The sequence below is a fragment of the Osmia bicornis genome, chromosome 3, assembly GCF_907164935.1.
Source record: "Osmia bicornis bicornis chromosome 3, iOsmBic2.1, whole genome shotgun sequence".
NCBI classification, from domain to species: domain Eukaryota; kingdom Metazoa; phylum Arthropoda; class Insecta; order Hymenoptera; family Megachilidae; genus Osmia; species Osmia bicornis.
In genome coordinates, this window is record NC_060218.1 from 9,957,980 (window position 1) to 9,983,124 (window position 25,145).

Consider the following 25,145-nt stretch of genomic DNA (forward strand, 5'->3'; position numbering starts at 1 on the left):
TTTTATCTGGTCGATGTTATTATTATTTCTTCGGTCATTCAAGTTCGTTTTACAAACCTTTCGGAGATACTTTTTAAGACGTAACTTAATAACCCTCTTTAGTTCATTCGAAATTATTTTTTTAATAAATGACGAACTCTAGTTCTAAGTTTAGGGTATGTACAATAATATTAATATAATCAGTAACAGGTGTCGAAAAGAAATGTATTGTAATAAAATTTTTAATTTAATAATACTGATACGGCGTCGGTTGCCGTACATACAGGGTGATCCTCTCGCTAGGGGGCACAAAGGAACTGGCGACAATGAATTCCTTGACCGCACCATGAAGGCACACAGAGTCGTCTCGGCCCGAGTAGGTCCCCAATACGGACCTCTTTATGGTGTGGTCAAGGGGTCCATTATCTCCAGTGTTCCTTTGTGTCCCCTAGCGAGAGGATCACCCTGTACATTGCCGGTTGCGGGTGGACACATATTGGGGATTGCGGGGGTACATATATTATGGTTTACTGGCCGTGGTATGTACATAACTGGCGGCTGGGAGATACACAGCATTGGAGCTGCGTACATCTCGGGCCGCGGTGGCGATGTGTGTTGGGGGGTGGGGGGGATACATACCCCCCCGGATATCCTGAGACGGCTGGTAGCATCGTTCTCAACAGCTTCTTCAGTTTTTTGATGTTGCGATTTTTTCTCCTCCTTTGGGGCTCTTTACTTTTCTAAAATTCATAAAAAGGTTTATTATGAAATACATTTATAACACTCGTAATTTACACATACAAATACACATACACACGAAATCTATTTCAAGGAATATGTGGGAAAGTACACAGTACATACATACACTATACACTTGTCACTAACAGTTGTACATATTTAACAATAATGGTACTTTAATATCGGCCACGGCCGGTCTTGCCACCTCCGGCGGTTCCTCTACCGAGCGTTCCTCCGCCGGAGGTTCCTCTGTCGGGCGCTCCTCCACCGGGGATTCCTCTGCCGGGCGCTCCTCCGCCGGGGGTTCCTCTGTCGGGGATTGCTTGGATGTTTTGTTTCCCATTTTCTAATTTTGTATAATGAAAGTTATAAATTAATATAGGATTATTAGAATACAGGATCCGCAGAAACGGAATCTAAATTATTAAAAGAATCAATATTCTGTGAAAGATTATGCATATGCATATAAGTAAATAATCCATTCCGGTCATAGAATCCATTATTCCTTAAAATGCCCTGTTAAAAATAATTTTAATTTTTATCAAATTAAATATATTTTAAGTTTTCAAATAAATGCAACCTGTATTTCTTTTTACCCTTTTAATCTTCAGAATCTGTGCTCTCATCAGAATCACTTTCCGATTCAGCACTTGGTAGTTCGAAATTATCTGTTATTTCTTCTACTAATCCATCTTTTCGCCAGTAGTCTCCCTCAAGCTTCTCCACGTGTTCACAAAAATTCTGCCAATCTTTTTGTGTCACTTCGTTAATTGCCACCATGATGTGTCGTTCCAGCTCACTGCTCGATGAAACGAATATTTGTTTCTCTCTTAATTTCTTCTTTACCTGGGACCAAGCCAGTTCGATAGGATTCAGGTCAGGCATACTCGATGGTAATCGTAAGGCATTGTGCCCGTGTACTTTTAGTATCTCATCGATTTTAAACGTTTTCTTTAATTTCTTGTGTGTATTTACCAGCTCAAGCAATTGGTATTTCCTCATATTCTGTGTATGCGGGATATTATTTTCGACCAGCCATCGAAGTATATCGTCTTTCTTGGAATAATTCGAGGGCGGTTCGTTTAGTCGAGCTGAATGGTAGGGGGCGTTATCCATAACTACCACGGAGTTTGCAGGAATGTTAGGCAATAATTTTTCGGTAATCCATATTTCAAAATTTGCCGGGTTCATTTGTCCGTGGATGTCACTAGGTGTCGTTCGAGACTCGAATATCAGTTCTGCCCCTTTTATAAAACCATCCTTTCCTCCCGCGTGAATAATAACCAAACGGTTCGATGAATTTGTATTCTTCATAATTCCCCTTTCTTTACCGTCCCAACATTTATGAAAATACAAGGTGTTGTCTACCCATGTTTCGTTAATGTAAATTATAGGTCTGTTTTGCTTGCGATAATATTCTATTGCTTTCAGATATTTAGCTCTCCAAGCTATAAAATTTGGCTTTTCAATTAATACCTTTTTAATATTAATAGTCTTCCTCCATTCATAACCCATGCGCTTTAGTAATTTAAGGAGACTATGTATTTCCCATGGGAAGTTGATTTTTTTACGTATCGCTGCTAATATTTTAGGACCAGTAGGCATAATTTTTTTTTCCAAGTAGAAATCATGAATAACACCTCTTATTACCGCCTGGTCCTCGAGTGAACAGTGAAACTTTTTATCCTCACTTCTCGGGCGTTTCGTTCCCGGTGTTGGTAGAGGTTCATCTTCTTTATACGTGGAATCCTCCTTTCGGATACGACTAATGGTTGGAATGGATGTTCCAGTATAAAACGAAGCACGGAGATTTGCTTGCTTAAGTAGATAAATCATTTCGCCTTTACGCGCTTCTTCGTCACACTTTTCTATTACGCGCCGGATTATGTTCCGGGCTTCACTACGAATTGTTTGACCCTGTTTACGTTCCATAGTAATGATAAAATATCTAATGCAACACGCTCCGTACCAGAGATTTTCTCTTCTCTCTTCCACTATCTGCAACTGCAAACCAATATCATAAATTAGTAGTTATGAATACAAAAAACTTGTATATGTACTTGAATATTTTGTATACAAAATAAACGTTTTATACGACAGAGAATGTATCTATGTTAACAATATAATTATCTGCATAGGAAAAAATGTACTTACATTTTATTACTTTGTCACATTCACAATCGTACCTGTGCATGCAGATTCGTTGAGCTACACAGGTTATGCTTTATTCTAAACTTTTTCCCTTCGTGGTAAGTTTTCGAAGCACCCCTGTCTTTGCAGCTTTGCTGTGATTACAAATCCAACACAGTGACAGTGACTACAGATCCAACAAAACCGAACATGCCCTTGTTATCAAGGGATGACGATTTTGGGGATCCCTGACACCCTCAGGTAAGGTTAGGTCTGTATATGCATAGCACAGTTAGTATGACAGTCGTATCTTTTTTACTAGTTCTTTTTCTACCACGCCTTACACTCACAACTGAAAAGATACAAGTTTGACTCCCTTTTATTATATTTCTTAGAAATCAATCGAAATCCGCACAAGAGCGAGAAATTATTAAAATGATTATTTGACGAAATTGTACTTACAAACTAGTATTTTCAAAAGACCGCCATAAATTAAAATTATTTGAGAATTCAAATAACATATCGGACCGAGTAAACCCCTAATGTTTAATTAAATTATCAGAAACCTTTTAATCTGGCATGTAGTAAGTTTAACGATCTCATTAAATAACTGTAGCAAAGGATTTGCATGAATTAGTAAATAAAATTAACTCGGTATATCATATTTTTATTCGTTGTTAACAGTTGACATGAATTTTATTTAGTACACATTCATGGATTCGTATTGAAGATAACATGATATGAATATTCGGATAAATTTTCAACAAATGATATACGAAATAAAAATGATAATCTTTGTATTCAGTATAATGCATAATAAAACGGTGTCATAAATGATTTTTTTCCGCTAAATAAATTTCATTTTTAAATACATACATATCTGATCTATTCCGAAGACTTATTCCGTTCTTAATGAATATTTCTAAATAAAACGTCAATTTGCTACTATTAAGAGTTAGATATTGTTTGTATAATTCACAATTAATAATTTTGTTCTTATAATTACAATTAGTTGTTCGTAAATATAATTACATAAACAAAGCCGTAGTTGCACATGTATTATATAACAGAATATCCAATGAAACAATTTGATACATACAAAATAATTGTAAAAATAACTATTTATATATGTAATTAAATTCAGCCAAATATGTAGTAATTAATTAACTGAAAATATTAAAATCAAATTTTGCTACGAACTTCATTTTTACAACTGCTAGGTTAATTAGAATAATGTATAAAAATGCACCCATTGCAAATGGGACATTACTTTTAAGGTCACATAAAAATAAAAGACAGGCTATATAGTGAGTACCACAAACCTAATAACACTGACGCAAATCCTGAAAATTCAGGACACAATTTTTCATTGGAAATTATTATACAAATGAATGGAGATTTATTTATAGATACAGAAAATTGACTACTTATTTAAAACAAAATTTAGTATCTGAATTCCGCAACAAATGGTAGTATCTTGTAAAACAAATAGGTGTTTCCATGCACTCTTGTACCATACCTTTTATTTTTATACTGAAGATCATCAGATCTGTAACAATGAAAACATTATTTTATTAACAAATCAAATTGATGATATGAGATAATTAAATACTTAAAAATATAAAACTCACATTGTCAACATCATCTTCATCATCATCACTAATTTCATCACCAAATTCAATATCTTCATCAAAACCATCTTCGACAAAGGTGACAGTGTCATTGATTCTTACTATAACAATGTTAAAAGAAATTACTAGAATGCTAATTCTAAATTGAAATTTGGATAAGTAAGAATATAACAAATTGTGCTTACCAGTTTCAGGGAATTCACCATAAGTTTTCAAATTACGTGCTTCATCTGACGTGTATTTCAATATAACATCAGCTTTTGCATTTTGATAGTCTCGCAAACCAATCAGTATTATATCACCTTGATTAATCCATACTTTTTTCCTCAATTTTCCACGAATGTGACATAATCGTTTCACACCATCAAAGCACATTGCTTCTAACCTACCATTCCCAAGCATTTTTGTAACTTGTGCATATTCTAAACAAAATACAAAAACATTAAACGATTTATTTACTCAAACTTGAAATTATATATATCAAAAATATTAAAAATTTCGAAAGTCTTTGTATTTACTTAGTACTAGCACCATATGTCAAAAATAAGTTTCACAAAAATATATTAAAGCTCATCGAAAATAAAATACAGTATTATGTATAACGTTATAAATTTTACCTTGTCCATCTTCTTTGAAAACCAACTCTCTTTTTTCCGTTTCATTTTCGTTCTTACCCCTTCTCCTGTTTTTACCTCCCTTTCCTAAATAAAAAATAAGTTCGAAGATAATTGAAGAATAATTTTCTACGATTTAGAAAATATTTTCCAACAAAAGATTTCGGTATCTGGTATGATATGGCCATTAATTTCGAGAACAAACTTGACATTAACAGGTTAGAAGAGATTAACCACATTGCACATTGAAAACTAAATGCCCTCTGTACAAATAATTCTACAATTTTCATAAAGAACAGACACGATACAATAGAATTAATTACGAACCTTTATTCTTCGGCATGTTGACTTAACGAAATGTGCGTAATCAGTAAAATATACGAAAAGTTCAGATCACAAGAAAGAGCAATTCACTCAATATCCTAAAAGCTAGTTTTGCACCATTAAACACCTCATGGAAAAGACATAGACTACCCAATAATGTCAGAAGCACGAAACTCTGCAGTGTTACGGCCTCTTCCGTGTCAAAGAAATAAACATTATATATTAAAAATTACTTTTATAATTTTCACAACATTCTAACTACAATATTAAATGCGAAGTTTGTCAAGGTTTAGATATTAAATTGACTAATTGTTGGTGACAAGTTAAAAGGGAAGTATATTCAATTATATTTGCTTGGGTAAATCTAGGAAATATATCTTCAATAGTTGGTACCCTATAGATAAGAATCCTTTGTCTAAAATACAGTTATTCAATCATTTGAGAATTACGATTTTCACTCGCGAAAGACGTCGAAAAGATAAAACAGACCACAAATTTAGTCCCTTATTTTCTCTGTAGGGCGCAGTTCATTCCTTTAGTATGCTCGACCGTGCAATCATTCGCAGCTCGTATATGTGAAACGACCTCGACTTGTGTACCCTGAGTTGCATTGAACTTGTCGCAGTGAAGTTGGCTACAAATTCACTAACACATTCACGCCGCGTCGGTGAGTCGATCTCGCCCATCGTCTCACCGACGCAGCGTGAATGGTTAGTGACTTTGTAGCCAATTCACTGCGACAACTTCGATGGGACTCAGTGTACATACAGTAAAAGCTGGATATATGCAACGATAGATTGCTGGATCAGGCCTATCCTAGCCTATCCGACTCTTATACAGTATTGCCTCGAAATAAGCAAGTGGCTCGGGACTGAACAGTTGCTTATTTCGAAGCAGGTTGCTATTCGGCTTGACTTTGTTCTCGAAACGGGACTATAAAGAACGCGAGAAACGAGGTAGCGGCAAATCATAAAGTGATCGGCCGAGCAGCGATGTTATTTTTTGAACAAGGATAGAAAGCATTATACAGGGTGTCCCGTAACTCCGGTAACTCTGGGAAATGGGGGGTTGTTGGGGTGATTCTGAACAGCATTTTCCTTTACCAAAATGTCGTTTGAAGCTTCGTTTTTGAGTTATTAACGAAAAACACTGGCCAATCAGAGCGCGCCTTTAGCTCGGGCCGAACCACGAGTGCGTTGGCTTTCAGCCACGGTCGTGAACAAACGCATTGGCACAGCGCGGGTATCAAGGGTAGCGTGCGATAAATGTTACATCGTCTTAAATTAATAACAATGTGGAATTATTCGTTATTCATAAATAACAAATGCGTTTGTGCCAATGCGTTTGATCACGACCACGACCGAGCGCGGCTGAAGACGCGCTCTGAATGGCCAGTGTTTTTCGTTAATAACTCAAAAACGAAGCTTCAAACGACATTTTGGTAAAGGAAAATTTTGTTCAGAATCACCCCAGCAACTCCACATTTCCGGGAGTTGTAAATATAAACTTTCAATGATAAAAGAAGGTTCAAAGTTATACTTTCAAATTTTTTACAGAAAAAACAGGAACATTTCTCACAAAATGAGAAAAATTTGATTTCTTCAACTTCCATCTGTGTATATTCTCTGTATAAAATACTCTCATTTAACATGATATATGTTGTTTTACAATTTTTGTGATACAATGTATAAAAACAAAGCTTATAAACTCTACTGTATTCATACTATTATTTCATCCAGCAATGGTAACTGTTGTATAATTATACAAGTATTTTAGATTCTATACTATCATTAACATTTCGTTATAAGTCTATGAAAAGATCGAAGGTAGATGTGTAAATATAACTCTGATAAAATTCGTTATTATTTGTGAACAAGAATTATACTTCGTTAATATTGGTAAACGTAACTATAACGTTGAACAACAATAAAATACAATCTAAAGATTAAATTGCATAACATGATATTATTGAATGTTTGAAAAGGTTGCTGTAACGAGAAAGAAAATAAAAAAAGAAGGATATTCAATATATCTATTTAAAATTTATAAATACAAAATAAATATAAATTACTAACGCCAAGACGCGTTAGACGTTGTTTAAAAAAAAGAATCTGCATTTTTGTTATCTCGTGGATCACTTATTTTACACTTTTTGGAACTAAAATGTTTGTCGTTGATAATACGTTCGTAATGGATTTTCGTTTGCACATGTTGTTTTTTCGCTGGCGTAAAATGGTAGATTGTTGTAATAATCTGACGACCAAACATTGAATTCCATAGCGCAAGCACATTCCATTATAAAACCATTACCTGAAAGGAGAGATAAAAAATATGTAAATTCTACAAAATAATTTAATTATATTAATTATTAATTTCTATAAAATAATTATAGATACAAAATAATAAATTCTTTTTCTTGGACCAAACACGATTGCAATTATCCATTTTACTTATAAAATAATGGATAAACATTAGGAAAAAAAAATGTATTTATCACAATGTTTGTTACTTACAAGTAAAATTCGTTTATTATTCTTAGTATGTAGCAATCGTTACACGGTGTCATATATCGTACCTGAATGGCCGTCGGATTCCGTATGTCATAATAATTTGATGTTGCTCGGACAGCCATGGTTCATTCTGTATTCCACGTAAAGCATTCCAGTATTATGCCAATAGTAAAGAGCCAATACCACTAATGCATGCCACCATTGATGAGAGGAACCGATATAATCCACCCAGCCTTTAATATAAAAGGAAATTGAATAAGCATGGGAAGAAAATTTCAAATTCACCAAGTGTTTTCCATACAAGAAAATCATGAAAAATTGAAAACAATAACTGATACTGCGACACGAGAATGATCATTTCCATTGTAATACGATCATTTACAATTCCGTGTTTTATATTTAATTCATCGACTGACGTCAACAGAAAAATATTTTTTCCGTGAAAAATATTACGATATTAATTAGATGCTTGCTCCAAATATCAGAATATGATTTTATTTTATTTTTTTTCAAATATAATAATCTATTAGTATCAGGTGTCTATAGTGATTTTCGATGAATACTTAATGATGGCTGGTTATAGTCATCCTTAGTAGTGAAAGGGTTAATTTATTCTAATGTACCATCGGACCAAAGGGTTCAAATAAATCTTATAATGATAATAATAATGGTGTTTATCGTTTGAAATTACCTGGACAGAAGCGTTCTGGTATTTTGCTGAGATAAATAATAAATGCTACACCACTAATGACATACATTCCTAGTACCCTTGGAAGTAACATTCTAACGATCGGGTTGTCCATTCCACCCATAGCAATGCTCCAATGAAACGTTGGCAGTACTCCATAAGCTGCCCAGGCGACGAAAACTATTAGCTTGATGTTCCCATTAATATTCAGTTTTGGTACTTGTAGGATCATTGCGAATACAAAGATAGCCAGGACAGTGATCAGATAAAAGCTCTGCAATTCCTGTAAATAGATAATCAATTTATGATTATTATTTAGGATAAATAATTTCTAATACGTAGAAATAAAAATTGAAGAAATTCAAATAAAATGGAGAAAGTATCTGAAAAAAGTGTCTATAGATCTATGGACTCTTTTTTCCAGGAACGTCTTGAATTAATAAATGAATCGATATATAAGATAGTAGAAATGTAAGATTTACAATCTGACAAATTTGTATACTGCTTTAGTTAGTTACGTAATTTTGTTCACCTTGTGACACCAGAAAGCGTAATAAACTCCAGACATGTATATCGACAGAAGGCTTAACGCGATTCCAAACAAATCGAAGGACAAGAAACACCAGTAATCCTTTTCACTTCGACAGGAAAACGTATGATACACCGAGGACAATACCATGCAAGCCTGAAACAATAAATTTGAAAATTATTAACATGTTCGAACAGGTGTGAGAGATGTAGCTCGGTCAGAATAAGGGGGAGTTGTAAATTAAACCATTAAGAAGTAACATGATTGATGTTGAAAAATATATTGTACAATGTCATTGCTATTTAGCAATACCATTTAGTATTTCTTGAATTTTTAAACATGGATAATTTACAACTTCTACTCCGCTAGTTCGATAGGGGTAGATCTCCCCAAGTGAGTTTCAGAACAAGAGAGTTAAATATTTTTGAATATTACCTGGAAACAGATTAATAAAAGAGCTACTATCACTTTGTCACCCATGGGTGCATGAATATTCAGTAGACAAAGGTCATACAGGGTCAGACCGAAAAATAACATCCATCCAAATATGTGGCTCCATATGTTTACTGTTTCGTTTGTCCACCAAAATATGCTGGAATACATAATTTTCATAAATGAAATATCAAAAGTTTATAAGTTATCGTACATTAATACTAATATGTCGATTATCATTTAGTCTGATCTTTTCCTCTTTCTTAGTAATTTAATTACATGAATTTTGAAGCTTCGGTTACTGTTAACAATTATTAACAAACCTTTCGACGCATAATTTTGTAGTAAGATATCCTCGATATCCGTGAAGAATATATGGATTGTGTTGAAGATATTCAGGGGCTTCCTTATAAGGAAGAAGACGCCTCATTTTCTCTTCATCTTCAGGCGTGATTTTACCTTTGAGAGGCGAGTTTTCGAGTTTTCTGGAGGAAGTTCGGTACACCTGAAGAAAATCATACGTATCATTCTGAGATTAAGGAACTTCCGTCTTATTGATATTTAAATTTTCTATCAACTTTGATGCAAGTCCATATTAACATAAAAAAAAGTACGTATCCCCGTTAGGTATTTTTATTTTTATTTATTTACTTATTTTAAAATTTACTATATTTTCAAAGAATTCTTTGGTATAATAAAATTGAATGAGATCTTCTACTTCTTTTCCATTTCAATCAATTGTAGACATTTTTAGGAAAACTGGAGGACTTAGTTCACCCCAATCTAAAATCCTAGCTACTCCATTGATTGCAAAGATTAATTTAAAGTTGACATAGACCTATTCACTCTCATTTGACGCTAAAACATCCGCATAGGCTTAATAGTTTGCCGATCGCTCCCATATCGCATAAGTGGTTTCAGGATGTAGAAACGAAGCTGATATCTAAAGATACGAAAGCTGTGAAGTAGGTCGCAACGGGACTCGCCTTTCATCTCAGTGTGTCAAGTTTATACCGCGGGCTTTCTTCTCAGAGTTCTCAGTATCTTTCACTAGCGAAATCGATTTTTCACTTCCCTATACTAACAACTGAGCTACTCTGTAACCAATATATCTATACATCCTTCCTTCGTGAGAGATACAGGATATCCCGAGTGTTACCGCAAAATTCCGAGACTTTCCATGAACCGCGCAAAAAATAATGTCAGATGAAAGTTGAACTATGTTTAACCCCTCACTACATGGTCCCTTACCTCTACTAAAACAATCAAGTGTCGAGCATCTAGTTTTGTTTAATTTTAACATCATTTTTATTGCACCTCGTTAGTTATATTGCATATTGCATTTTCGTCCAAATGAATTTAATTCTATTCTTTTGTGTTTCAAACATTATTATTCTAATTATTTCTGGTAACAAGATCTTCTACTTAGTTATGCCAATGAATATTTATGTTTTTAAAAAATAAACAGGTAAATGAAATTTTTATTTACAGAAGCTATAGAGACTTCAACGTAATTAAACTTTTGTTTTACATTTTAACTAATTAGTGGAATGCCTTTAAATTTCACGGCGATGCAAACGTGGGATATTTTCTATAATTGCTACTGTGTCCACTTAGACTAATTGTTTCAAATAATTACAGTATGTCCCGGACGGGAGCATATTTAACTACAGGCAATTACAGATATTCGTTGTTCTGCGGATATGCATTATTATTAAGTAGATATTTTGTAGGCGTATCATTTTCTCCAAAGAAAATTAAAATTAATAAAAGATACTTCAGGCGCTTTTACCTTGTGTACATCCTACCGACGCGAAACGGATATTGGCATTCGTTTTAAGTTATAACCTTTCCGAATACAATGACTTACTACTCACGTTAGAAATTCAATGTTTTAACCTTGTTGCAAGCCGAATAAGAAACGAACATATGTAAAGCCTACGTAATCACGAATGTGTGTCAACGTTTTTCAAATTTGCAGTTTTAGGTATCAGACAGAAATAGAGCATACAGAATGGTATTGTTATATGAATTACCGTTTGATTTAAGTAATTGCATATCATTTAGAGAGAACATCGCGAGCCCTAGGTAATACAATACATATCTGCAAGCATAATTCTTTTTTTTTTTTATATAAAGATGGAAATCCTTTTCATTTGGATTGCTATTTCCGATTTAAAAATAAAGTTGAAATTCTTGTTGCTTTCTAATTATTTCAACGATTGTAATTAGAGTTATATCTTCATTTAAACGTATTAGTTGAAATTTATATGATAACCCAGGGTTATTAATAATATCAACAAAGATTACTTAATAGATGCAAACGTAGTCCAAGTCTTCAGGATTGATTTACAGTATAACTAGGGTTAACGATTAATGCATTTTATGTATAAAATTTGCAACCTTATAAATATTCCTTTATTTTTATTGTTTAAGAATATTTTCCTAATTTCGAAATTTTTCAACAAAAGAATTGATTTTTCAAATTTATCTATCTTCTACAATAAACAAAATATTTTTAAAAAGTTTATTGTAATAAATAAACTATTTTAAGCGCAATTTAAAATAAAATAGTCGGTTTATTATCTGAAATAACATGTTGTCCAGTTCTACTTCTCCATCAGTTTAATTCGATGTTATAAGAGAAAGGGTTAAAGGTTAATTTACCTCGCCAGTAAGTAGCTTGACCGTCTCTTGAGCGATATCTGTTTTCGGCTGTTTTTCATGATTATTGTTGTGCGATTGATCATCATTCTGCGGCTTTTCGTTTTGATCGCTCACCTCTTCCACGCCTGCTAATAATTTCATCATTGGAAAGAGTCGAATTCTTACTTGGGAGTCTGCAAACGAAACATAAGTGTGTCAGCCGAATAAGAAACGGCGTAGAAAGGTTTCGATTGCTTTAACAATTCGTTATCATGTACTAAAGCGTTTTTCGGTAAGGCTTCGTTAATTATTCCGTTCCATTGTTAATGAACCGATCTGACTGTCAAAGAAACTGACAACAGTCGACATAGTTTTGCTGCTTGTCAGTGATATATTGATATCAATGACGTAAATGAATGCAATGAAAATATTAAAATTGGATGACTAAAAGAATTTTTTAACACGAAAACATTTAATTTTCTAGTTTTCTATTTCACATCACTTTCTTTTTATTTACAAATCATTGTAAAAATTATTACATTAATTGCAACGAATGACTGGCACTATAACTGAATACGATTAAAACTAATTAAAAGAAGCAAAGTTTGAATGGCATTAGCCATTACACTAACAGTGTAAGGTGGCAAATTGCAAATTTACATTGCAAAATTGAATCATAGCGATTTGAATAGCTGTTATCATAACGTGACTTACTATACACGTCCATTTTCGTTCTGCCAATCAACGTCTGTTAAAGTGTTAAGAAGAAACTACTCTCGGTATGAACAAAAATTGAATATCCTAGAATCTACCTTAATTGAACAACATCCTACGATACAATAACAAATTAAGTAATATCAAACTTCCTGTCTGATGATGCACACTCGTTGAAAGTTCTATCAACTGCTCCAATTTAAGCAGATATTACAGGAAAGGTAAAAATGGTCTTCTTATCAAGTATTCACAAATGCTATTTAAAATGCACATAACTCTGATATGTGTAACTGCAATTATGCTTATTAGCGTCTTGGTGCATGTCTCATTTACGTAGCATGTGACGACACATACATAATTATCAATTTTTAATAGCTTCCATTTGAAATGTGTAATGGAAAAATAAAGAGTTTCGGTTTAACAATCATTTTCGAAAGATTTTTAAAATTTCTTATCCGCATGCATATCGTGCAAGTAATTATCCTATCGCGTGCAACATCCTTGTCAAAGGTGGATTCCGAGAAGCCAGGAGAAGTATAAAAAGAACATTGTAAAGCAAATAGCCGTTTCTTGCACGGAATACTACGGATGGAATTAGAAATTTGTATGACAGACGAGGAACTTGTTAAACTATAGCTACGTAAAATTATAAACGAGGTTCGTTCTTTTTATTAAGCATTTTTTAATAAACGCCGCGTGAAAATGAACACGATTTATCAAGATATTTTTGCTATATGTAAATAGATATCTTTGTTTATGTCGGTGAATGTGTTGGAGAAAGAATTTACGCAAAATCAAACTTGAGAATAATACGATTGGCTATTTTATGCGCTTACAAGGAATCCGTTCACTCTCTCCTGCAGGCTGAATGATCTCTCACGTTTAATCTACGAGAAAGTCGACAAGGCTCTTCGAAACTCGTTATGCCTACGTCTTTGCTTTGAAAAACTTTGCTCGATCGTTATTTATTTTTAGAGTTTTTATTGTTTTTGTGAATTAAGTATAGGGCATTTAATTCTACTCTTCTATACTTCGTCATGAAATAGAAGCCATCATAGAAGCTGGACTTGAAATCAATTCATAATTCTTAGGATTATTTGAAGAAATATTCACAATATTTTTCAAACAGTGGCAAAATATTCCACTTGAAAAAATTCTTAATCTTTTGGAGCTCATAATTAAAACAATACAATTAGTTCTAAAAAATTGTTTTAACACTTTGTCTTATATTTTATGGAATTTTAGATTTCTCTCTAAATTTTCAAATCTGGATTTTAAATTGAAATTAGTAGTTAATATAGTAAGTGAAAATTAATTACGAATATTAACACCAAAAGTTACATATCAAAGTCACGACATCGGATGTAATATAAATAAATCTGGTAAAATTAATGAAATTACCATTCAAACTTTCTCTTCCTCTTTGCGCGTTACTCTATTTTAGTATTTGTTCATTTTTTTTCTAGAGGGTCATTCAGGAGAAAGAGAAAATGTTTTTAGATATCACAGTACGAGTTATTACGAGAAAAAGTTTTTACGAACAGTGTTTTATTAAAATCACTCTTCTGTAAAATTATTAGGTTCAAACAATTCTGTCTCTATAACACATGTTTATAGGGCCTTCTTTCTCTTATGGCGTCTAATACCATCACTTTCTAAAATATTGCTCCTTCTTCCTGAATCATCTACAGATTATATAAATTCGAAATTACATAAACAAACGTCGATTAAAACTAGGGTAACATTTAAAAAGTCACGTAGAAGAAGATTTAAAATTAAATTTTGTCTTTCATATGTACTTATAAATATCGTCATAAATATTCAATTTAAAGTTGAATATAGAGATTAATATTAATGAATGTTTTCTGATTGTCATGTTCAAAAGAAGAAAATCTCAAAACAAAATAAAAAGTCGAAATAAAAGATCAAACATTCAATTATATGTATTGTTTCAATAAATACTGCACTATTTTTTTATTGACAATTATTATGTACAATTCGCAAAAAAATCCAAGACATTACCAAAAATTAGCATAACTCTGGCAATTTATAAGTTGTCACAAAACAGACATCATTAAAATTCTTCAGCCGTTCGTTTAAATTGATTTCTTATTCCTGTTCATTTACAATTCATGCAAAGTGCGATAACACGAAAATTGTGATTCTTTTTTATCAGTTGAAACGCATAAGAAAAAGAAGAAATTAGAATCTGTAGAGTTGGACAGGAACCAATACCAATGATCATTAGCAAAGTCTTAAATTTTATAATAAGTTTCTTTGTCGGTAGAGCCGGGAACAAATGAAGCTGACAGTCAACAATATATTACTTCTTTAAAATGATATATTGTGCATTTTCTTCGTACACAATGCAATTCGTCACACGCATCTTCACGAGGAACACGTGTTCTCCGGAGCGAACGTTTGACACCGCGTCGCTCGCGCGCTATTCTCAATTACCACTTTGCAATGATTTAGAACGTTCCTCTTTGTTAGCCTCTGACAATCACGGACGTCGTTCAATGGTTACATTAATGTTACATACCACTCGACTACGGGCAACGATGTCAGTCAGCGAATACGCGTTCCCCAAGCGATCGCAGTCCGCTCTTTTTTGAAAAAGGTACCGGCGGATGTTGAAAATCAATCGAACGTTGATCTATCGAGACATCCTTAAGACGGTCAGCTATTGATGAGCGTGACACCTTGTCCTCAGCGACTGGTGTACGGGCCGAGAACAGCGCTGACACTGAACAAACCACACCGTAACCAGACGGTCCAAAGCGCCGCTCGATAGAACGAAACACGTCCTCGTACTACTGACTAGCGATGGCTTCGAGTTTTTCAAACTACCATGGCCTTTGTGCGAAATGATTTTATCCATTACTGTTAATAGGTTTCTTTAGACCCAGGAATTAATCCCTTCTATTCATTTTTTTCTTAACTTTTTAATGACTAACACGTTGATTATCGTGTTGGTCATCAGGGATCGATGCATAGCTACATATGTTTCAAATGTATAATACAATTGAATAATTACAGAAGAAAATTGAATAGCATTGATATTGTATTGATGATATAAGGAAAGAAACTTAAAGCTTAAATTAGAAAATTAATTATTCGAATCCTTAATAATTAGAGCTTTAATATGTCTGACTTCAGTTATTAGATTATATTGAATTTGTGATGCTGTTCCCTTACAGTATTCAATGAGTTAATGTCTAATTAAAATTTTTCAATTATACAATTTTGTGGTTTATACAGAAGATAAATACTTTTTATTTAGCTCTCATAAATATGATAAGTCTTTGTGAGAACTAATATTAATTTTGGCTCTCTTATCTTACTACTCACTTTGTATTACTTTCTCAGCATTAATTTGTGTTTCCGTAAACAAAGATTAATATTTTTATCTTCATACTTGGTTGCTAAAGCACGTTTCATAAAATATTTGTAGAGTTGAATGACTTTCAAAAGAGCAGTTTTATGAAAAATTAGAAACCGTTTCAAATCCGCTAATATTCAGTTTTAATAGAACTATTATGCGAATATTACTGGACCGAAGAGTTTGTAGATAGTGTTAACTTTCTACTGTATTCATAATAAGACCCTAAACAGAGAGATCATCTTCAGTACATGCATGTACATTTCATTATCAAAGTAGCATGAAAATGACAAAAATGTACTTGATACATTCAAATTCATTATTCGACTTAGAAAAAATAAGTATCATTTCTTTAGAAACCAAAAGATCACAAGTAGACCGTACGAATATTGATGACCCACATTTGTATGTACACAGCATCTTTGCTTTTCGAATAAAAATAAGACAAAATCGAGTAGAATAACGGGGTTTGGTAGTGAATCCTTAATAAGAAATAAGCAAAGTAGCTTCTGATTATAATGAACAAAATCTATTAATTGAATCTACAAAAGCAATTGTATTTAATTTTTTCTTAATTTGTCTATTATATTCATGATGAAAAAGCGTCTTGGATTAATAATAAAGAATTCCCTCTATAATATCAACAATCAGATAACTTAATTAATCGATCCGTTAATTATAAAGATAAATTGCGAAGATATTCAGTTTTCGAATAAATTGATCAGGCGAGGATACGCTTATCTCCATCGCTGAGTATGCTACTTCAGCAGGTTTCTGCCAGCACTGCAGTAAAATACGTGTACAACGGTCAAGAGCGACCACCAGAGCAAAAGGGGGAAAGCCTTTGCCACTTTCACCGTTCCTCCACTTTTTTAACATATCGTAAGCTTCAACATTGGACACAACAACTGTTCAGTCCTTCGTGAAAGTCTAATAAAGACATCTGCTGGTTCACGCGTGTATGTACCTCGAACACCAATTACACAAAGATTCTTTGTTCGTTCCAAATAAACTTTACTGCCTATGTGTATGAACTATAACTAAATACTTAACTTTGGATCAATCGACTACCCACCGAGGATAATGATTTCACTTGAAAAGTTTCACCGAACTGTTAAGAAATTTATGAAAGGAGTACACAATTATATCCATTGTTACATGAGTAAAGAACTTTATTTTCCCAAATAGTTGACCTTAGAAATTTAAATGATCGATTTATAAACAAGAAAAATATTTTTTCAAAAATATCTGAATATTAAAACAAGAAGAAACAATGAATTACAGTGGTAAAATCTAGGTTCAAGTAGAATTCGAAATAGATTCAGAAGTATCCAAGATACTTCTTCCTTATCGCCAGTGATTCTGGTAACAAATGATTAAAATTGACATGCTTATGTTTATCGTCATATGGAATTTATTATATAAAGGGCTAATGCTAAAATAATAATTAATTATAATATATGTGTATATATACATATATATATATATACACGTATGTATATATACACACATATATATATAATAATAATTACATGTGAGATGTGATAATAATTAATTAATTACACATGAGTAGATTCCTTTCTAATAGAGATGAACGATGATTCACTTTCGGGGGGTGTGTGAGGGGCAAATATTTAAATACCTGATTTGCCGCGTGTTTACTCGTAATTAAATTACAGCAGTATACGTTCAAAATCGACATTAACAAGTGGTATACCATATTACATACTAATCGATTTGTCTTTTCTAGGCTTCATACTCGTTCTGCGAGTTTGCCATACTTTGAAGCACCGATTTACAATCGAGACGTTGATCGTTCTTTACGCACTTTACACCATTCGCAAGACAAAATCGTTTACTTATTCTCTAATTAAGTGATCATCTTTTACGATGTCTCGGGTTTTAAACATTATCTAGGATTAGAAGCCGAAACACTGCCAGCACCGGCAATGGGGTGCATCGTTTCTAGATTAATTTAAACAAACTAACAATGAACGAGACACGTTGTTGTCGTGTAACAACGTGTTCTTCCATCTTGTAAAATAACATTTTCAGGTAGAGTTTCTTTTCTTTTGGAAACAATTTGGAATCTTATTGCAGTCCTTTGCAGCCACAATATGCACATATGAAAAATATATAGCATGGAAAACGTATCGCGGTATTAGTAAGACTAAACTCTATCTTAATGGTCATTTTATTCAGAGTTTTGTAACATTATTTTATACGAACGTATGTACTTATATTGTGGGTGGAAAGGAAACTTAAAGATATGTACTAAACAACAACAATAATAATAGAAAAATTATCGCTTAAAGGAAATGATTTTTACACGCAAAACAATAGTAAACGCATATCGTTCCGAATAAAACATAGCGACGGTCGAATTTTTCATTTGTAAGGTACGACGCACATGACTATTGATATCATAATGACGCACTCTACTAATAAAATTAATTCAGAGGGCTTTACAAATTCATTGTTAAACTTTAGGGCTCATTGAAATACTTCTTATCTATTTCATAACGCGTTTTACGTAAAAATTCAAACAAAATTTACTTCGCACTCATCATTTATCGATAAATACTGACATCGACTACTACACCTTTCTAATATGTAAATAAAGCTGATTGACGTTAAAATTCACGTCCTTAAAAAATTGTGAATTCATCTGATTCGAGTTAAGGTCGTACGAGAGCCCGTGAATGGTAGATACTTAGATTCGCGGTCAGACAAGTCTTTAAAAGTTTCTATTATGTTTGTATACTTTTAAGTTATTTGAAGTTGTATAGTCCGATTTATCGATTAATGATATGCATAATTAAACTACTACACACACACAGGAACCAAACCAGAAATTTCGAGTTACTCGTAGAATTTGTTAGATAGGTAAGGAATTTTAATAATTGAACAAAACATACAGGTATATTTTCAGTAGTATTTATATATAGCCCAGTCTTACAAAAAAGTGACCGCATCGTTCCAAGGGACGGGCAAACATTGCTCATTTGCTTTAAAACTAACAATCGGTGTGCTGTCAGTTTAAGGTTTTTCATTTCACTGAGAAAGTAGGTATATATAATTACGGTATAATAAGCACAATGATTAGAAATTAAACTATTAAATTCAAATACAAATCCTACTTTCACTCTCCTATATTTTACTTCCATTTTTTTTTTATTTATGAAAATCAAAGCGGACATGTTTCTTTTTTTTCCTGATTTATATATATATATATATAATGTTATGTGACCACCTTTCAAATTGCCTCAATTGCCATTGTGGCAACGTCTCAATATTCGCAGGCCTCTCGGGACGAAGGGAACTTCAGATCGATCGCGTTTTTCTGAGCATTCTCCGAGCCCGAGTACTGGCTTAAGTTTAAAAGTAGACGAGCCATAGCTAATTTCAATCGGTGCTGATGCATAAGTGGCAATAGGCTGGGGCTGCTTGTTGGTGGCTTTTAGATGTTGAAGTCAGCAGAGATTGGCGCATCACATGGCATACTTGCGCGTCCACTCACGTGCCAATTCATTGTACTTCTCCCTGTCAGTTTTGTATAACCTTGCTATCTCTGGTACCAGAGGGTCATCTGGATTTGGATCGCACAGTAATGAGCATATTGATAGTAACACTGAAAATAAGAAAACTTTCATAATGTATTCAACATTTTCATAAATAATATTAATAAAATTGACTCAAATAATTGTTTCATCCTATTGTTTTTCTTTTTTAAACTTAAATTATATTTGCAAACTTATGTACCCTTTGATATGGTAAGTGCTGGAGACCACTGCGATCTTAAAATATCCAAACAAATACTTCCATTACTGTTGATATTTGGATGATAAATTCTAGTTGTAAAAGCAACCTGGACAAATGTGCATTAAATGAATATACTAATCACATGTAATAGTATACCAAACAATGTTATCTTTAATGTACATACCTTAGGTGGTTTGAATGGATAGTCTGTGGGAAAATGAATTGTAAGGAAAAATACTCCTCCTTGATACGGACTGTCAGGCTGAAAATAATATTTACTCCTAGTTATACACTAACATTCAATATTGGCCAATTTAAATGCAAAAATGTTTTCATTGATGTTCATCATAAAGAACTAATTATATCTAATATAAAGAAACAGATAAAGCAACATAATCACTCATATTAATTTAACAATTTAACAATTATTACTAACCAATTATAATATAAATGTTATTAGAAATATTATAGCTCTGTAAAAAGATATTAATATCATGAAAACAATACAACATGATACAGGAATTAAAGATGTGAAATCTTAGTAAATTGTTATTACATCAAACATTACATGCATTGCATTAACAAATGTAACAAAAGATAAATTTCATTATTTGGGAGTTACCTTTGAATGTCAGAGATTAAAGTGGAGATACTTGGAACTAATGCTTACAAATTATATTTACATGAACATTAACATGATTACAAAATAATAAAGAAAGTATATGATACTATTAAATTGAATGACATTAGTTTAATTAATAGTGCTAAAAATATTAAAATTCAGGTATACTTACTGGTCCCATTATAGTTGCTTGCCAGTGGAATACTGAAAACAATCATATAATTAAATGTAGAAACTTTACTTTACTATCAAATACTAATGATTATTATTTATACATAAACATCATAAGTTTACAGTTTCATAAAAATTAGCTAATTATTTGCTGTGGATATTAATAGATACATGTATTTTTGGAATAGCAAGCCATATAAGATATGGTAATTTAATATTCTTTAATTGCTGCATATACAGTCACAATGACATTAAAGAACTTACAATCGTCTCCTACAGGACCAGCAGAGCATTGTGCCGGTGGATCTCTACCAAGGTCCTGAAGTTCCTAAATAGAAGACACAAACAAAATCTGTTAAAAATCTTAAGCATTAATTCAAACTTTACATATATTATTAATTGTTATATATATTTTCTTCTATGCACGATTAAAATTTACAAATACTATTTTTAACATAAATATCACCTGGTTAAAAATATACTCTATCAATAATGTGTCTGTGTTATGCATTGCATCATGAAGCTTAAAGTAAAAGGTCTATATGGATAGTTTTAAATGCATTAAGAAAGATGTGAACATGTGTAAACAAAATGTTCTAGAACATTCTTACATATGTATATATCATAGATACGAATTATATAAATGTAATATCTTGTAATATATAATTTTAAGCTTATATATCAATTGGTTTATAGTTTTCATATCATACATATCAAGAAATCAGATCAAATTGAATCATCATTCAAAAGGTAGATAACATTAAAAGGTTAAGATAAAGGAAATATGACTATAATGGTTTGTAATACAATGAATTAAATATTACAATGCCTTAACTAGTAACAATGCAATTAGAAAAGAAACAATTGGAATAAATATTATTCTATGGCTATGTATGTTTATATTAGACAATGGTATACAATAATATGAGATAAATTATTCGCATTACTTATATTACATTACAATGGAAATATAATTACAGAATTGAAGTTAAAGAAAAAGAGTGATACAACAGTTTGTGTTTCGTGTGATTATTCTGAGAGTAACATATCCAATGATTTCCATTTTTTAGTCCATTCTACTGCGACTGATGGTCAGACTGAGAAACATTATAATGACTGACAGATCAAATCACTGGCATGCATCATACAGAAATATATCAGTTCTAAATGATTCACTTTATCTCATTAATGTGTGCTGCAGACACATAGAGAAAAGCATATTATGTATTAAAACAAATAAGCAAATGGTCACTGAAAAAAATGTATGATGATATATCTACATCCACAAATGGACTCTGAATGCACTAATGAAATTTTCGTAATTTCTGAGTTATCTATAGCTACATACATATATGTATATAAGTATATATGTATATATAGATGTATGTAACGCACGGTTTTACGTTACTTCCGGCAATTTATTGGGTAGCCACTTAAAATTTTTTTAGAATTTCACTGTCACCGTAGCTACTACGTCCACTGGCACAAAGTGGCACTGTGCTCTGTGTGCAATGCACAACATCGACATAAACGCGTATGCAAATAAATCAAAGCACAATCGAAGAATGTGAAAAAAAGGGGAAAAGCCAACATGATTTTCAATGCTGCCTCACATTGCTTCACTGCAAAATCGTTAAGGGCGTTCAACTGCGTTTGGCACACATCACATTAACACCCGACTGTCTTTGTACAATACGAACACCTCTGATCGTTCACATACCTTATTAATTCGTTTTAAAGCCATTTGTTGAACTGTGTGTTGATATTAACCGGCTGAAAACCAGACAGCGATACCCGCTAGCCGAAGATCTTTGATTAGGGATTGCAAGATGGCTGCCTTCTAAACGTAGTCTTACTACGGTGGTCAAACCAAAATCCGTCAACTATTCTTGCACAATTTCTTTCGCGTTGAAACAAAGCGTTCATAATCATATCAACGATTATTTTAACAGATAAATTTTATAACGTAAATATTTCAAAGGAAACCAGCACCTCCTTATTTTTTCTTACATCTTTTGTTGCAAAATTAAGTCAAAGTCTTTACGGATTTCCTTTTATCGGCAACTAGTGGATTTTTAATATTATACCATCATTTCTCGGTAGATGTCGCGATGAAAGATCTAAATGATTGGCCAATATGAATGATTAAATCGAATTCTTTTCATATATGTGTATTACGTATACACGGTGTTAAAAACAAAAAAGAGATTTGAGACCAAATAATATGCAAAATAGGTATAATGTTCTTGGACTTGTAAACAACTTCTCATTTTGGTTAATGCAAATCACTTATTCGTTGCTGGGGCTCTTATATGACATAGAACAGAAGATTATATTGTCATTTCTTCTTTTAAAAGAAGGAAAAATTCTTTCTATCAAACACAATAAAAAACACGTTTTTATAGTCGATTTGGTAAAATAATAATTTTTAAAAATTGATGCCTATCAATGCGTTCTAGGAAAATCAATGCTGACGATTTTTATAATTCATTAAATAAGGGTTTTCAAAATTTCAGAAGCTATATCGTACAGTTTCATTGGTGAATAAAATATGCAAGATTAAGTATGAATTTGATGCTTTACGAAAAGCCATCATGAAAACTCGTTTGGTGAAGTGAGGGTCTACACTCGTTGAATATGAACTACCCTCAAAACGCGGACCTCCTTTGTGGGTAGGAATAAAAATAGACTTAGGTCTTCCGGAATCCCGATATTGTGTTTCAAATGAATCACATTTGTAAAGATGATGACGAAGTTTCTTAAACAATGTACGAGGCATTATATTCTGATAAGAATATTTTTCCACATACCTACATATCTTCCTGTGACAGTAGCATTTCCTGATCAGACTAATACAATATTATTCTTATCATACTGTAGAAACTGATAATTCTCTACAGCTGTTCACAGATTGCGAGGATAAGTATAACAATTGTCTAGTGAAATGTAATAGTAATCCTGTGTTAAGATGCGTGTGTATAAATAGGAAGAGAAGAGATAATGATTCCGTTCGCCCAAGAGCACCAGAAGCGAATAAATGACTTGCAACAAGAAAAATTATTTATATCTCTAATAATATTAATTTTTCTCTTGTGTATATTGGTACTTTACTTTTTCTTTAGTTTGCAAATCTCCAAAGTCCCATTTCATGAAGTTGTCTTACTACATCATTTTTGTTTCTAAAAGCAGCACCCAATAAAAATTACTTCGGCGCGATGATGTCATTTCGTAAAATTTTATTTAAAATTGAAGAACATTTAAGAAGTTCCATCATGAGTTTATAACTCGATACATATTTGTATTACTTATTACATTGATCAGCTTCCACGAAACATTGTTCAAATTATGCGTATACAAAGTACGTTCTAGGTAGTAGAACAAAACAAACCACACTGATTCGAATGATAGAGGTTAGACGAGTCAGAAAATTGAAAAGTATTGTAACTCAAGTTGACCTACAATATATATCATGGCTGAAAGTAAAAGGAAGATAACAGGATGTTATTGTATTCATAAAAAATTGCATAGACCATCAAAGCAGAACGAACAATGCAAAAAGAAAAGACAAACATTTGTATACAATCCAGAGGAAGATATGTACCACGAGCCATATCTGAAAGATTTACGAAAGGAATTTTCAGATGCGTCTATATTGTGCGATTCAAAGATTGAATTGCCGTGGAAGGATATCGCGTTACCATCGGCTGGCATGAAAATTCGTCAACAATCTTCAATGGCACCGTTAGGCCGTCATACAGAGGAAGGTGATCAGGATGCTGAAAAAGAACCATCGAAAAAGGAATCTGAGAGTACCATGCCTCTTCCATGGAAGGATTTGATCATCATGGAAACAGTACCTACGAAACAGAGTGATCCTGCAAGTTGCGATTCTACGTTAGAAATTCCATGGGATGATCTTGTACTTGAAAAACCAATAGACATACAACCACTACGAGAGGAAGCTTGTGTCACCGATGACGTTGAAATTCCATGGGATGACATTTTGGTACCACGAAATATCATCATCGAGGCGCCAACAAGGAAACATCCATCTTCGAAATACCCACCTCGTACGTCGATTAAAAAAGGGACCAGAGGGTGTTGTTGCACTACTGTTGAATGCAAAAAGATACCGGCAACTTCTAAATAACGCGCGAATAATAATATTAGAATAACCCGGTTTCTTAGAAAGGAAATGTTTCTTTATTACGTTTGGTTTTCAAAAGAGGACGAGATTCAGCTATTGAGACATACCATTCGGACATTTAGTTCT

General features: G+C 32.8%; 5 protein-coding genes and 1 long non-coding RNA gene across 12 annotated transcripts; 2 read left to right on the forward strand and 4 right to left on the reverse strand.

Moving 5' to 3' along the window:
• Window positions 1–183: 183 nt before the first annotated feature.
• LOC114874300 lies at window positions 184–3,199 on the reverse strand. Of its 6 annotated transcripts, none has more exons than XR_006829284.1 (4): window positions 2,904–3,199; window positions 1,314–2,721; window positions 893–1,233; window positions 184–719 (listed from the first exon to the last, which is right to left on the reverse strand). XR_006829284.1 is itself a non-coding variant. In XM_046285115.1 (2 exons), the coding sequence occupies exon 2, from the start codon at window positions 2,647–2,649 to the stop codon at window positions 1,318–1,320; it is 1,332 nt and encodes a 443-aa protein (XP_046141071.1). In that variant the 5' UTR covers window positions 2,650–2,721; window positions 2,872–3,199; the 3' UTR covers window positions 1,240–1,317. The 6 variants fall into 6 exon arrangements, 1 of the variants encoding a protein (XP_046141071.1); XR_006829282.1 differs by having other exon boundaries at window positions 893–1,063; window positions 2,872–3,199; XR_006829280.1 differs by having other exon boundaries at window positions 2,872–3,199.
• Window positions 3,200–3,493: 294 nt separating this feature from the next.
• On the reverse strand, window positions 3,494–6,021 carry LOC114874279 (eukaryotic translation initiation factor 1A, X-chromosomal). The gene is made up of 5 exons (XM_029183441.2): window positions 5,420–6,021; window positions 5,096–5,179; window positions 4,664–4,900; window positions 4,479–4,579; window positions 3,494–4,396 (listed from the first exon to the last, which is right to left on the reverse strand). The coding sequence occupies exons 1-5, from the start codon at window positions 5,433–5,435 to the stop codon at window positions 4,391–4,393; spliced, it is 444 nt and encodes a 147-aa protein (XP_029039274.1). The 5' UTR covers window positions 5,436–6,021; the 3' UTR covers window positions 3,494–4,390.
• A 511-nt stretch (window positions 6,022–6,532) lies between these two features.
• Window positions 6,533–7,633, forward strand: LOC114874292. Its single transcript, XR_003789083.2, has 2 exons — window positions 6,533–6,857; window positions 6,973–7,633. It is a non-coding gene; the product is annotated as an uncharacterized LOC114874292 (long non-coding RNA).
• On the reverse strand, window positions 7,435–15,695 carry LOC114874288 (progestin and adipoQ receptor family member 3). 2 transcript variants are annotated; one of them, XM_029183458.2, is made up of 8 exons: window positions 15,478–15,695; window positions 12,243–12,415; window positions 9,899–10,080; window positions 9,579–9,735; window positions 9,147–9,299; window positions 8,618–8,897; window positions 7,992–8,159; window positions 7,435–7,726 (listed from the first exon to the last, which is right to left on the reverse strand). In XM_029183458.2, the coding sequence occupies exons 2-7, from the start codon at window positions 12,384–12,386 to the stop codon at window positions 8,017–8,019; spliced, it is 1,059 nt and encodes a 352-aa protein (XP_029039291.1). In that variant the 5' UTR covers window positions 12,387–12,415; window positions 15,478–15,695; the 3' UTR covers window positions 7,435–7,726; window positions 7,992–8,016. The 2 variants fall into 2 exon arrangements, with proteins under 2 accessions (XP_029039291.1, XP_029039290.1); XM_029183457.2 differs by lacking the exon at window positions 15,478–15,695 and adding an exon at window positions 12,936–13,095.
• Window positions 15,696–19,238: 3,543 nt separating this feature from the next.
• On the reverse strand, window positions 19,239–22,864 carry LOC114874291 (ubiquitin-conjugating enzyme E2-17 kDa). The gene is made up of 6 exons (XM_029183460.2): window positions 22,593–22,864; window positions 21,137–21,200; window positions 20,874–20,905; window positions 20,264–20,341; window positions 20,080–20,185; window positions 19,239–19,948 (listed from the first exon to the last, which is right to left on the reverse strand). Exons 1-6 carry the CDS (start codon window positions 22,614–22,616, stop codon window positions 19,809–19,811), a joined length of 444 nt encoding a protein of 147 aa, XP_029039293.1. The 5' UTR covers window positions 22,617–22,864; the 3' UTR covers window positions 19,239–19,808.
• A 1,125-nt stretch (window positions 22,865–23,989) lies between these two features.
• LOC114874290 lies at window positions 23,990–25,145 on the forward strand. The gene has a single exon (XM_029183459.2). The coding sequence runs from the start codon at window positions 24,342–24,344 to the stop codon at window positions 25,020–25,022; it is 681 nt and encodes a 226-aa protein (XP_029039292.2). The 5' UTR covers window positions 23,990–24,341; the 3' UTR covers window positions 25,023–25,145.

Bases quoted from the DNA above. Each gene is read 5' to 3' on its own strand.
- LOC114874300 (XM_046285115.1), bottom strand. From the start codon at position 2,649: ATGGAACGTAAACAGGGTCAAACAATTCGTAGTGAAGCCCGGAACATA.
- LOC114874279 (XM_029183441.2), bottom strand. The intron at 4,901-5,095 runs GTAAAATTTATA...TATTTTGTTTAG, and splicing joins TTTCAAAGAAGATGGACAAG to AATATGCACAAGTTACAAAA. The intron at 4,580-4,663 runs GTAAGCACAATT...ACATTGTTATAG, and splicing joins TGGTGAATTCCCTGAAACTG to TAAGAATCAATGACACTGTC.
- LOC114874288 (XM_029183457.2), bottom strand. The intron at 9,300-9,578 runs GTAATATTCAAA...TTATTGTTTCAG, and splicing joins TTTTATTAATCTGTTTCCAG to GCTTGCATGGTATTGTCCTC. The intron at 8,898-9,146 runs GTGAACAAAATT...ATCTATTTACAG, and splicing joins ACGCTTTCTGGTGTCACAAG to GAATTGCAGAGCTTTTATCT.
- LOC114874291 (XM_029183460.2), bottom strand. From the start codon at position 22,616: ATGGCTTTAAAACGAATTAATAAG. The intron at 20,342-20,873 runs GTAAGTATACCT...TATTATTTTCAG, and splicing joins AAGCAACTATAATGGGACCA to CCTGACAGTCCGTATCAAGG. The intron at 20,186-20,263 runs GTATGTACATTA...ACATTTGTCCAG, and splicing joins ATCCATTCAAACCACCTAAG to GTTGCTTTTACAACTAGAAT.
- LOC114874290 (XM_029183459.2), top strand. From the start codon at position 24,342: ATGGCTGAAAGTAAAAGGAAGATAACAGGATGTTATTGTATTCATAAA.